The sequence below is a fragment of the Natator depressus genome, chromosome 7 (genome assembly GCF_965152275.1).
Source record: "Natator depressus isolate rNatDep1 chromosome 7, rNatDep2.hap1, whole genome shotgun sequence".
NCBI classification, from domain to species: domain Eukaryota; kingdom Metazoa; phylum Chordata; order Testudines; family Cheloniidae; genus Natator; species Natator depressus.
In genome coordinates, this window is record NC_134240.1 from 18,682,864 (window position 1) to 18,697,069 (window position 14,206).

Sequence of the window (14,206 nt, forward strand, 5' to 3'; positions counted from 1 at the left end):
AAAATTATTGCAATTTAATAAGCATAAAGCAAGTGCTGTAAAAATGCGGCAATATTTGTAACTTTTAAGTACCAGTATATTCCTAAACATAAAGAACTAGTGTAAAAAAAAAACAAACACATTTATACAGGTTATAACATAATCAATTGTCGTAGCTGAAGGCCATATATTGCTTAGCGGAAAAGATCTAATTTTGTCGCACAGTAATTTAATCAACCATATAATATGCTCATTAGGAACCCAATGCTAATAGCGTGGCTTGGAATACACAGTGTGAGGATATGCTTTGCTTTTCCGGAGGGGGTTACCTCAACATCAAAGCTAGTAACTTTCCTGTCCATCAGCAAAAACTTCAAGGCTTTGTTGTGGGATACAATGGCTCCAAGATTTTCTGTCTTCATGTTTTTTCTATGTCGGCTGTTGAAGTTCCTCAGGTAAATTTTAATCTAATTAACCCATTTTTGTGTTTTCTCAACAACATGGTTTAAAAAAATGAAAGAATGTTTCTGAAACTTGTCCGTTTCATATTACCAGAATCAATGTAATCTAAACTCCTAGTGTATTCAGATCTGTCAACACTGTCTAGTTCTTTTTGTGTGAGCTGTGTAAAGTTTAGAACAGTTGGACTCATTAATTTTAAGTGTCTTGAGTTTTTCCTTCTCTTTTGCTGAAGTGCACTCTCGTATTATCATAGTCGTCCCCCCATTTTGTTTACAAATCCATTAAGTTTAAAAGCACTGACCCACAATGACAATGTGGTTCTGTACAAACTTATTTTGCCTACAGTTTCTGCAAATCTTCCCCCCCCCCCCCACACGACACACACATTTTTTCATGTTATTTTTCAAATGTCCATGTTCTACCCATGCCATGTACCCTCTCATTAACTACCTGCTGTTGCTCCTTTTGGATCTGTTTAGGCAATATTTAAGTGGTATGAAATGTTCTAAGCTGTAGGTGTATCCAGTTTGTAATATATTTGTAGATTCTGTGTCAATCGGCAGAGTGATTCTTCCTGCTTTATGGGAAGGACCATGAACAATGGAAGTGTTAATATAGCTAGTGGGGTATTAAGCATATAAAAACTGATTTGCCCTTGGACACAAGAAATGCAGTCTTGTTTTCATCTTGTTTACATGTTTTCATCTACTTAACAATGGCTTAAAAATGAACACCAAAACCAAAAAATGGGAGAATCAGTGCAGGCACTGGATGTGATCCTGCATTTCTTATGTGCCCAAAACTCATCGGCATCTTTTGGAGTTGTGGATGAGTGAGGAATGCACTACATCGATACTTGTACTGAATTGGTAGGATCTCAGACCCTAGCAAACAGTGCCCTCAGGACAAAAGGGTTTGGAATTCAGTTTTCCTATTTTGTATTGTACTTACGTTGGAGAGGGATGACTGAATTCACAGATTTCAGAGTAGCAGCCGTGTTAGTCTGTATCCGCAAAAATAAAAGGAGTACTTGTGGCACCTTAGAGACTAACAAATTTATTTGAGCATAAGCTTTCATGAGCTACAGCTCACTTCATCGGATGCATTCAGTGGAAAATACAGTGTGGAGATTTATATACATAGAGAACATGAAACAATGGGTGTTACCATACACACTGTAAAGAGAGTGATCAGGTAAGGTGAGCTATTAGCGGGGGGGGGGACGGGGGACGACGACCTTTTGTAGTGATAATCAAGGTGGGCCATTTCCAGCAGTTGACAAGAATGTCTGAGGAACAGTGTGGGGTGGGGGGAACAAACATGGGGAAATAGTTTTACTTTGTGTAATGACACATCCATTCCCAGTCTCTATTAATTGTATCCAGTTTGCAAATTAATTCCAATTCAGCAGTCTCTCGTTGGAGTCTGTTTGTTTTTGAAGTTTTTTTTGTTGAATTGCCACTTTTAGGTCTGTAATCAAATGACCAAAGAGATTGAAGTGCTCTCCGACTGGTTTTTGAATGTTATAGTTCTTGACGTCTGATTTGTGTCCATTTATTCTTTTACGTAGAGACTGTCCAGTTTGACCAATGTACATGGCAGAGGGGCATTGCTGGCACATGATGGCATATATCACATTGGTAGATGTGCAGGTGAACGAGCCTCTGATAGTGTGGCTGATGTGATTAGGCCCTATGATGGTGTCCCCTGAATAAATATGTGGACACAGTTGGCAACGGGCTTTGTTGCAAGGATGGGTTCCTGGGTTAGTGGTTCTGTACTTGAGGCCCAACAAAGAAAATAACAGAACGCCACAACCATCACCTTCAGCCCCCAACTAAAACCTCTCCAACGTATCATCAAGGATCTACAACCTATCTTGAAGGACGACCCATCACTCTCACAGATCTTGGGAGACAGGCCAGTCCTTGCTTACAGACAGCCCCCCAACCTGAAGCAAATACTCACCAGCAACCACACAGCAGAACCACTAACCCAGGAACCTATCCTTGCAACAAAAGTACTCATGCCACAAGTACTCCTTTTGTTTTTGTGAATTCACAGAATAAATCACTGTATTATTGTCAAAAGTATCATTATACCTTGTACATTCTTTTGTTTATAATACAGAAAAATAGATTGGTTACATAGTGGGTTTGTAACTGTTAGGGTTGGAAAATGAGCAGATTTATCCACTAAATACATTCATTAATATATCTCAATATTTTGTTTTTGATAAATGTTTCTCAATGGAAATCCTCAGTCTGCTCCTATGTATCAATACCTGGAACGGAAAATGTTCAAAGAAGCCTATCAGATTGCTTGTTTAGGAGTAACTGACACTGACTGGAAAGAGCTGGCTATGGAGGCCTTAGAAGGTCTGGAGTTTGAAACTGCTAAAAAGGTAAAGAATTTATTTCTTTGTGAAACAGGAATTTTGAAATTTCCTATTAACACATGATTGGAGTGAAAAGTGATGCACATACAATACAATCTCTTCATATTTAACCTTTTTATTAGATACATGAACCATAGCTCCTGGTCATATAACATACTTTTTCTATTTTTTTAAATATGAAGTATCAACTCAAGATCTTATGCACATCATGAAAGCCAAACTATGATGCTTCATTTTGTTCTTGTCAAAAACATGCAGAATAGCTAATGCCTACACTAAAGAAAACTTGATTTTATATTTTTGGCTATTTAAACCCATAAAGAAAAACTTCAAAAACATTCCATTTCAACTCTAGAAATGAGTTTAATAATAACTCAGGATACAGTATTGCAACAAGAAAAAGGAATCAGGATTTAGTATTGTATTATGTGTATTTTTCACTAGGTGGCAGCAAAGAATTGCATCGCTGAAATGAATCTGTTGTCTCCTAGTTTTTGTCCTGCAATACTCTGCTGCTAATATTCCTATTCTTTTGTCTCCCTCCTACTTAAAGCATGCCACTTTGAAAGTGGAGACTGTACTTTCTTTATGTTGGTTGCTCACTCAGTTCTTTGCAGATAGTGTGGCATTGCCACATATTTTCTTTCTTCCTGCTGGAGTAGCCCTGTGTTTGGGAATGGCCTCTCTAAAATGGCAGATGTTGGAGTATGTTTTCCATGGAGTAAAGTCTTTGTACCACCTTCTGTCAAAAGGGGCAAAAGAAATACAGTGCCATGAATATAATATGAAACACAAAATTATTTTAAAAATACACAGGAAGTGGCATATAATCATAGGCGTCCTTTACATAATGACACAAGATTTCGTAGGAAGCTAAACATTTTAATTTTTCATTTTCTCATAAATGGAGGCATTGGACTATCCTTTTTCTGTGCAACTTTATAGATTTTATGCAAATAGTTGTTCTTAAATGAAGACGTTTTCAGTGCCTCCCTGGAAGGTGAGTACTGTCATCATCTTAGAATTAGAGCTGATTAACCTGAACAAAGGCAGCTACTAGAAAATCTGACATTAAAGACTAGTTCTTCCTCATCTGATCTTGTCCGCAGAATATATATTCCTCCTAAGCATTTAATTGTTTAGAGGTCTGGAACATCCCAATGTCGGAAGAGTTTAATTTCTGGGTTTTATTGTAGGTCAAAAGTAAGTGCTAAATTGCTGTAACCGAACTCCATCTTCTTTGGAACCCCCCTTCAGGTAGTTGAAGGCTGCTATCAAATCCCTCCCTCACTCTTCTGCAGACTAAATAACCCCAGTTCCCTGAGCCACTCCTCATAAGTCATGTGCTCCAGCCCCGAATCACTTTTGTTGCCCTCCACTGGACTCTCTCCAATTTGTCCACCTCCGTTCTGTAGTGAGGGGACCAAAACTGGACGCAATACTAAAGGTGTGGCCTCACCAGTGTTAAATAGAGGGGAATAATCACTTCCCTTGATCTGCTGACAATGCTCCCACTAATACAGCCCAGTATGCCATTGGCCTTCTTGGCAACGAGGGCACACTGCTGACTCATATCCAGCTTCTTGTCCACTGTAATCCCCAGGTCCTTTTCTGCAGAACTGCTGCTTAGCCAGTTGGTCCCCAGCCTGTAGCGGTGCATGGGATTCTTCCTAAGTGCAAGACTCTCTGCACTTTTCCTTGTTGAACCTCATTAGATTTCTTTTGGCCCAATCCTCCAATTTGTCTAGGTCACTCTGGACCCTATCCCTACCCTCCAGCTTATCTACCTCTCCCCCCAGCTTAGTGTCATCTGCGAACTTGCTGAGGGTGCAATAAATCCCATCATTCAGATCATTGATAAAGATGTTGAACAAAACCAGCCCCAGGACCGACCCCTGGGGCACTCCACTTGATACTGGCTGCCAGCTAGACATCAAGATAAATATATTGTTCGGTTGTCTCTCCTGATGTTATTTCCACAACTTGATTTATATAGAACACAAAATCAATTAGCTTGCTGGCCAATAAAGTGGCTACTTTTTTCTTTTCTTTTTCCTTTAACAGGCATTTACCAGAGTACGAGATCTTCGGTATCTAGAACTGATCAGCAGCATTGAGGTAAAACAAAGAATGTTAAATATAATATAACATGTAAAAGCATACATTAAGCTTAAGTAAGCTACTTTTGGAAAAATTTTCTGTAGAATCAGTATTCCTGATTATTAAAGGAATGATGGATGTATGAAAAGTGAAAAATGCTGATTTTAAGGTGTTAAGTCAAATTCCCAATCATATGACTGAAACTTGTTGAAAAAATATGAAGAGGAAAGTAAACTGTATGAGAACATTGAAACCTTATTTAGAAAAATCATAGAAAGCTTCTATATCCAATTAATAACTGTTATACTACTGTAGACTGTTGTAGCACTGTTCAGGGCACTTTACAAGCATAAATTAATTAAACCTTACACCACCCGCTGGAGACAGGCAATTATTATTCTCTCTCTTGCAGATAGGAAAACTGGCATAGAGAGGTAAAATGACTTGCTCAAGGTCACATGACATGTCAGTGACAACTGGAAATAGAATTTAGGATTCCTGACTTCCAAGTCCGTGGGAGAAGTGGAAACACTTTCTGGCCACCTCCATCCTCTTTCCTTTCTACACATGCTGTTCCTGATCCTATCCAGAGTATTACAGCATTGCAGTTCGTATTTATTTGATTAGCAATCTTTCCCTTTTAAATAAACATAGGCTTACCTTTTAGTTTCCTTGACACAGTTCCTTCATAGAAATAGTTCTGGTCTGCTGCATCACTGCTTACTCTTGCTTGTAGTTTATGGGGACTCCATTGCAGGTTTGTAAGGGGGTAACTGAGCACATTAATTGCATTAATATGAAGCATTCCTCACACCAATGACACCTTCCTCTGTGATTGGGGACATTAGGTAATGCAAGTGCCAAACTCTAAACCGGGCAAGCTCACTGAAGAATTCTGAAAGATCTGAATTCTGAAAGACTTAATATGTAAAAACTCCTTTGATTATTTCTTTAACCCAAATTGTATAAACGAAACTTTCAGCACCAGTCAAATAAATATCAGCACAGGTACAACCAGAGGATCATAGTTGTTATCTGCTTTGGCAGTGCTGGATTGAATTTATACAACAGGGTGAAGGATTTTGCCCCCTATAATGTAGCTTATTACGGAAGTCATGTTCTTATATGTTACACAAAGCAGACTAATGTACATTTCCAAGGGCTAAATCCTCAGCAGAAGTAAATTGGCTTCGCTCCATTGAAGTCAGTGGAGGCCAGATCCCCAGCTGAATGTCTGGATTATAATTTTATAAATCTAGATGCTCACACCCTAAATTTTCAGAGAGGTATAAATTTGCCACACAGCTTGTGTTTATGTGAAACCTATATTACAGAATGCAGCTTAATTCTGTTCGAAATGTTGGGCACATACATAAAACAATTAGTTAATATCTAAAAAGTTGGCATGCTTTTAAAAAAAAAAATGGGTCCAGGTGAAAGGATAAAGAAAAATGGACAAAATAGAAAACTACATACCTTTTCTTGGACCCATAAAATGTTCTGAAAGCCGTTTCAGGGAATTGCATTAACTATGTTATGACTTCCAATTAAAGGATCACAATTTGATTCACTATCTAGTATATCCCTACAGCCTGTTTTTGGATATACTGAGGTACAGTTTCATCACTGTAATGGGATTTATCCAGATAGTATGCATTAAGGAAATTGTGTGAGTAAAATCTTCTGCACTGCACTGAAAATTGCCCCCACTGAATGCTATGTATCTTACATGTGACTCCATGAGCATAGGGAGAGGCAATTTGCCGAAGGATAAAAGGTTTATAAGTGGAGCATTTATTTTAAATGACCTAAATACTCTTAAATCCCCCTGTCTGTCTCTGCAGAAATGAGAGATAAAATAAGACTTTGAAGAGTTAAAGATGACCAAGGTGTTCTGGCCAACCGTTCTTCTCAATTAAAATAACTTTTGAATGGTGAAACTTGTGTGTAATGTTGCTATGGTCTTTGTTTTTAAAGGCAGTTGAGATACCTAGAGTAGGTATCATACAATGTAGATATTGTTTATATTTTAGTAGTGTACACTCAGCCACCCACCTAACTACCTAACCCCCAAACGCTTATGATCCATAGTATACAAACCAGTTTTTTTCTCTGGTAGCTGGACACATGTTTCATGATAGGAGGCAATCAATTATAACAACTCTCAGCTTGAATCTGTTTCATTGGATACATTTGTTCAAACGGTTGGAGGTTTTTTTAGATTATACTGTGCGTTGATTTTGAAGTTCTTAGTTGAAATTCTCTTTTCTTAGGTAATAGGATTTCAGCCAGCTTGTATGTTATGCCCAATGCCACGTACCAATTAAATGTGCTGGGGTAGGCCTGATGCAAAGCATGAAGTATTTAATTTTTTTAAAATTGGCATTTTTATGGTACTCGCTATGGTAATCCACAAGCAATACAGAATGTGAGTCTTAATTTTAAGGAATAGAAAATGCTACTTTTTTTAGTGTTCCCAATTGTAATATTTGATCAAATATTGAATATATTCTAAAATGTAAGCAGACAGTTATTGACCGCTAGAAATTTCTTCATGGATTTGTATGGATTTAAACATCTACTTAAATGCTTTGCTGAATTGACGCTTTAATTGGCAGGACAATATATGCAGCTGTTTCCAAAGTTATTGAACGTATCTGTGTCTGGTAATGGGCTTTTATGCATGATGGACACACTGTATTACTGGCCATTTCTGATTCACTGGCAGGTTCATACTTTGTGAGGCTGTTTGTGACCTACAGTACCATTGTTAGGTCATTGTTGTGCCTTTTCTGAGCATATATTGCTAGTTTGGCCAGATTTTTGTTTTGAGTTGATTTAGTAAATTTCCACTAGAGAAAATGGTGGATTCTATCAAATAGCAGTATTTTGAACTTCCATATGAAATATGTAAAAATTAGTTTCCATCATGTTTTATCCTTCTATTTTATTTTGTCCTTAATTTTAACTATGATGGGATTTAATCTGTTAATTGTAAAGAATTTCTACCAGAAATCTAGGTGAGACCTAATTACTGTATCTTATTAATAGTTAAAATAGTCAGCCTAATAGTTTAACTTTTCAGTGGCTATTTCCAACCTGTGTCCTGCCTGTAGCTATCTAGAATATTTCCTGTCCTAATTTTTTCCAGGAGAGGAAGAAGCGTGGAGAGAGTAACAATGAGCTATTTCTAGCAGATGTTTATGCCTACCAGGGAAAATTCCATGAGGCAGCTAAACTATACAGAAAAAGTGGACATGAGAGCCTCGCTCTTGATATGTACACTGATTTACGCATGTTTGATTATGCAAAGGTAATGAATGTTTTCAACTGAGTATTTAAATATAGAAATATTAACATAATGCTAATGCAACTATAAACATTTACAAAGTATGGTTCTACTCTGAAAAGTACTGTGTAAAAATTTGTGTGGGAGTCCATGTTTATTGCCACAGATCAAATTTGTTTGGTTTACAAGTGGGAAAAAAAAGGGGCCTCTCCTTTATAAAAACCCTTTACACTGTGACCCCTTTCTAAAATGGAATCCGCAGATGCAGCAGTGCTGTGTTCTGTATTTTCTCCAATATGCTGTCCATGAAGCTGTTTTAGCTTTTCAGTGATTTTATCACATCCCCTGGATGTTATCATGGGTGTGTTTTTGTTTTTTTTCCCCCATATGATCGGATGGAATGATAGATAGAAAATTATGTAGTTAAGGCCTAGAGTTGATTTTTATGTCTCTTGCCTTCTTTCATGTTAATTTTACTGGAAAGAGCCCTTTATCCTTAGTTTTTACTCCTTTTAAGAATAATTGATTGTTACATGCAGAAATTAGTGAATCTACCTGTCACTAATTCACCTTTGTACTTTAAGAAAATTCTTTTAAATCTTTTTTTTCTTTGTTTGATCTTGAGTTAATGTGTAGCTCTTACGGTTGTTTTTCTCTAACATGTTTTGCAAAGGGCACAGTGTACTAATCTAGTTCATCTTTGTTTACCCGAAAATTTGCTTCCCCAGATTAAATCTGTTTTTTCATTTTTTTTTTAAATTGCATTCCCATACAGAAATAAACTGTACACAGTTTGAAAAAAGTGGCATTTTTATGTGGTGATAAGAAAGCTTTCAAGTTTTATATAGTATTTTCTTATCAAAATCCCTGAGAATGAGTGAATGAGTACCCTGTTTAGTCTCATTCGTCACTCATCACAGCCTTATTCTATACACCACAGGACAAAGACTTTACTATGACACACATATAAACTATATGAAGCTCATGGGAAAAAAAATTTCTCTGTAACAGGTTGTGGAGTCTGTTCTAAAATACTGTGTAGGGCTTTGCTCGTGGAAGTCTGACTGCCACTATTTTTGGCTGCAGAGTTTTGGCTCTTCAGAAACAAATCTACTTCATAGACTAAAAGTTTCCCATCACTGCTCCTATGAATCTTTTTGATTCTTGGCAATAATCATGGCCACTTAATTAATATAGAGTAAAAAGTCTTGTCCTTCCTATCGAGAATAATTCCACGTAGAAGAAAATAAATTTACTTAACAGCATATGAAGAAAGCCCATAGATCGGTGGTTCTCAACTCTGGCCCACCGCTTGTTCAGGGAAAGCTGCTGGTGCGCCGGGCCCATTTGTTTACCTGCTGTGTCCGCAGGTAGGGTCGATCGCGGCTCCCACTAGCCACGGTTTGCTGCTCCAGGCCAGTGCGGGCTGCGGGAAGTGGCGTGGGCCGAGGGATGTGCTAGCCGCCCTTCCCGCAGCCCCTACTGGCCTGGAGCAGCGAACTGTGGCCAATGGGAGCTGCGATCGACCCTACCTGCAGACGCGGTAGGTAAACAAACCGGCCCGGCACGCCAGGGGTTTTCCCTGGACAAGCGGTGGACCAGAGTTGAGAACCACTGCCATAGATGATGGTACAAAGATGAGGGCTCTGAATGGAGAACTTCCTTGCTTTCCAGTTATCCTTTCATGGAAATGTGATTTTTTATGCCTGCCATCATTAAGCATTTGTAGGTTCTGGCTCCTTATGACTGAAAATGACCACTGATTGGCTACAGCTAGAAAACCAGTACTATGTGCGAAGTTCAGGAAAACTTTTGAAAATGTGGCTGTAAGCATTTCATCATAATGTCAGATCACAATTTACTGAAAATTCACAAATAATTATCTGCAGCTCAGGAAACTGAACTTTATGTTTCTAATATATTTCAGTGATCTGAGCTAGAACTCAGATTACACCAGACAAAATATTGTTTCACTCATTTCTGTGCTTTGGCTTCTTAATGTTCAAACAAGATCAAGTGATCTTTGTAGCTCTTATCTTCAGCAGAATTGTGGGTGCATCTTAAGCAGAATCAATTTGTGCAAAATATTACTGGCCTATGTTCCACATGCAAAGATATTATATAAAAATCATAATTATGCCCCTTTTGGATGGCTTGCTCAGGAAAGGTACTCGGTTGGTCTTGTGACTCTGGTAAAGTTCTCCTTTGGTGGTTCAGATTTTCCATTGCCTCAGGATCTGCCAGAGGATTGTTTTTTTTCTTTTTTCCCCCTTCCTTGCCCATCTACATGCGCCTAAATTTTTTACCTCTCAAGTGATATTTATGATTACAAAGAGGGCTGTTGTAATATACGGTAGCCTATTTTGTTAACAGCCAGAAGTTGCCTTAATCTGTCTTGCAATGTTCAGGTATGCTTTATCTGGCACATTAATTTCAACTAATGTTGTTGTAAAGGGTCCTAGTGCCCGGGCTTTATTCCTAGCAGAGGAGATTCATCAATCAATCATAAGTATTTCTAGAGTGGTCATCATTGTAGTATCTATGTGTAGTATCTAGAGATGGCAGTTGCATGATTATGTAAGAGATTCAACTAGACCAGTATTTCAGAGTTCAACTAATTTATGAGCAGTTATAATGCTGTCCATGTAAAAAGGTGGTCATTAAAATATTATATCATATGTCATTGCAAGATTATCAATTATATTTGTTGAAGAGAAGATTCCAACCTCTGATGGCCTTGTGACTGGCCATCCCGAGGCTAAGCACTCGAGATTAAGATGTGCCATTACTAATCCAACAAGGAATGGATTTATTTTCAGAATTAAAGTATGCCTTCATGGCCAGCAAAGGGAGACTTTGGTAACTCTTGGATTTGACCTGACTGAACTGTTTTGAGAGCAGTACTACTTCCTTTTGAGTCTCTCTGGCAGGTTCCTAAGGAACAGGCAAAAATCAAATTTTACGTCCCTTTCAGTGGGGAAGGTCAGTCAGCAGAGTGAGAGAACTTTCTATGAAAGCAAATGGGTGTGTATACATTACCTCTGAACAGAGGCACACTTCTTTATAATCCTTTCTTTGGTCTTCTTGGGGTGTCCCATCTTCTCTGATTTGAATTTGATTTGGATTGGAGATGTATCTTCACTTGTTTTATACAATCCCAAGTGCATTAGTTAATGATTAATAATTCCTGCCTTCAGATTTGTGCATGGTGCTCTGTGTACTGTGATTTTTAGCTGAGGAGGCAAAGTTGTATTAAAAAAAATAACTTGGTATGGAAAAACAAAACTTAACAAGCTTTAGAATTAGGACCATGACACAATGTTTGCTACAGAAAGCTTAATCCAGAATGTTATCTGTTGCACTTCCTCAGGATTTCCTTGGGTCCGGAGATCCCAAAGACACTAAGATGCTAATTACAAAACAAGCAGACTGGGCCAAGAATATCAATGAACCAAAAGCAGCAGTGGAGATGTACATTTCTGCAGGCGAGCACATGAAGGCCATAGAAATCAGTGGAGACCATGGCTGGGTTGATATGTATGTTTTAGCTCTGTCTCAGAGATACAGATCACAGTGTCTAATGTGAAGTTTAGTGCATTCTGCAGAATCTTAAAGAAAAAGAAATCTTACTGGCTTTGCTCTCTTTTTGGCTTCCATATGTTGATTGCAGTATAGCATCACCTATACTTTAGTTATAGTAGATGAACTTTCATTGTGTTAGAAAAGTTACTTGGGTATAGAGGGTAAGGACATGGATATATTACGAAATGAGTGGATAAAACAGTGCAGGGATATGCAAGGATTCATCTGTGAGATGAGAATGTTCCCAAAATGTGCACATCCTGGGTCTCTTCAGTATAACCGTCACAGTAGCGCACAACTTCTCATGTGTACTTGCCTCTTTCTTTTGTTTTAAACTATGAAAGGATAATAATCGAGGACTCGGAACTCCTGGGGTAAAATCCTGTCTCCTTTTGAGGTCCGTGGCAAAAATTCCATTGACTTCAGTGGGGCCAAGATTTCACCCCTGGGTTCCAGTCCTAGCTCTGCTGCTGACTTGCTTTGTGTTCTTGGACAAGTCACTTAACCTTCCTGTTTCTCTGTTTATCCATCTGTAAAATTGGGGTAATATTGACTGGACACTGATTTGGATGTTGAGTGAGATTTATATAGGACCTAGTTCCACAACTCCTATTCATATGACTGCGTGATGGAGTAGTCTAATCCAATTGAGATCACTACTCACAGGAGTAAGGAATTACACACTGTCGCAAGAACTGGTCTTGCGTTTGCAAAGCCTTTTGAGCACCCATTGAATGCTGCTCAGTAAGTTCATAGTTTAATGTCATCAATATAGTAACTTCTAAATGATAACCTATTATTGAAATATTTCCATTTTTTCAATGTAATAAGTATGCAGAATGAAAAATGCTGCTACTAAAGCAAGTGCATTTCTTTTGCTGTCTCTAGGCTAATCGATATAGCTCGGAAATTGGATAAAGCTGAGCGCGAACCTTTGTCAAAATGTGCCTACTATTTTAAGAGACTTGACAACCATGGTTATGCAGCAGAAACCTACATGAAGATAGGTGACCTAAAGGCCCTGGTACATCTCCACGTGGAAACTCAGCGTTGGGAAGAAGTAAGAATACCCTGATATCCAAACTTAGAGTTTAGAATTGCTATTTCGTATTGCCTCCAAATGCATCTGGTCTTAAAGGTTTATATACAGCTTACACAGTATTTTGGTAAGTTACATTGTAAAATACACTAATGTGATATTTTTAGGAGAGCGAGCTATGAAAACATTTTTTCATACATCATCAGCTACAGGGTTTCCTTCCACTCTTTTTAACTCTTTCATAATCTAAATAAACACAGTTAAAAATCATACTTTAAAATAATTCTTCTCTAGTGTTTCAGTAATGAAAATTGCATGGTGGTTAGAGCACAGGACAAGGAGTTGGGACACTGGTTTTTTTTCCATGCTCTTCCACAGACTTCCTACCTGATCTTGAGCAAATCACTTGGGCCTAGATTATCAAAAGTGGTCTCTACTTCTGGATGTCCTGGTTGAGAGTCTTTTGGCTCGATTTTCAGAACTGCTGAGCACCCACTGCTATCACTGGCTTCAGCTGGAGTTGTGGATGCTCAGTGCCTTTGAAAATCAGACTGTAAGTATCAAGATGGGCACCAAAAATTATTCGCCACTCTTGGAAAATGTAGGGCTTAAATCCTTTGTGCTTCACTCTTTTTTTTTTTCATCTGTAAAATCAGGATGAGACTAATACTTCCATACTGATAAGGGTGTCTCTGGGAATTTTTGACTAATATTTAAGCATATATATCTGTTTTGTAAATGTGATACCCTCTACATGACACAAAATTGTGAGACAAATGCATGACAGGTCAAGGAGAATAATGAAATTTTTAACATGAGAACATAAGAATGGCCATACTGGGACAGACCAGTGGTCCAGCTAGCCCAGTATTCTGAGTGGCCAGTGCCAGATGCTTCAGAGGGAATGAACAGAACAGGGCAATTATCAAATTATCCACCTCTGTCATCCAGTCCAAGCTTCTGGCAGTTAGAGGCTTAGGGGCACCCAGAGCATGTGGTTGCATCCCTGTCCATCTCGGCTACTAGCCATTGATGGATCTATCCTCCATGAATGTATCTAATTCTTTTTTGAACCCAGTTATACTTTTGGCCTTCCCAACATCCCCTGGCAATGAGTTCTACAGGTTGACTGTGCATTGTGTAAAGAAGTACTTTCTTGTGTTTTGTTGTTTAACCTGCTGCCTATTAATTTCTTGGCTATTATTCACTTTCTCCACACCATTCATGATTGTATAGATCTGTCATATCCCTCTTAGTCATCTCTTCTCTAAGATGAACAGACCCAGTCCTTTTAATCTCTCCTCATGTGGAAGCTGTTCCATACTCTTACCTGTTTTTGTTGCCCTTATCTATACTT

General features: G+C 38.3%; 1 protein-coding gene across 3 annotated transcripts in view; it reads left to right on the plus strand.

The window, feature by feature from the left end:
* IFT122 (intraflagellar transport 122) overlaps positions 1-14,206 on the plus strand; it is a 48,083-nt gene that overhangs the window by 19,099 nt on the left and 14,778 nt on the right. For all 3 annotated transcript variants that reach the window (XM_074957572.1, XM_074957571.1, XM_074957570.1), the window contains 6 exons: positions 237-434; positions 2,705-2,845; positions 4,904-4,957; positions 8,091-8,252; positions 11,599-11,765; positions 12,699-12,870. In XM_074957572.1, the coding sequence (XP_074813673.1) occupies positions 237-434; positions 2,705-2,845; positions 4,904-4,957; positions 8,091-8,252; positions 11,599-11,765; positions 12,699-12,870 (894 nt within the window). The remainder of the gene's footprint in view (positions 1-236; positions 435-2,704; positions 2,846-4,903; positions 4,958-8,090; positions 8,253-11,598; positions 11,766-12,698; positions 12,871-14,206) is intronic.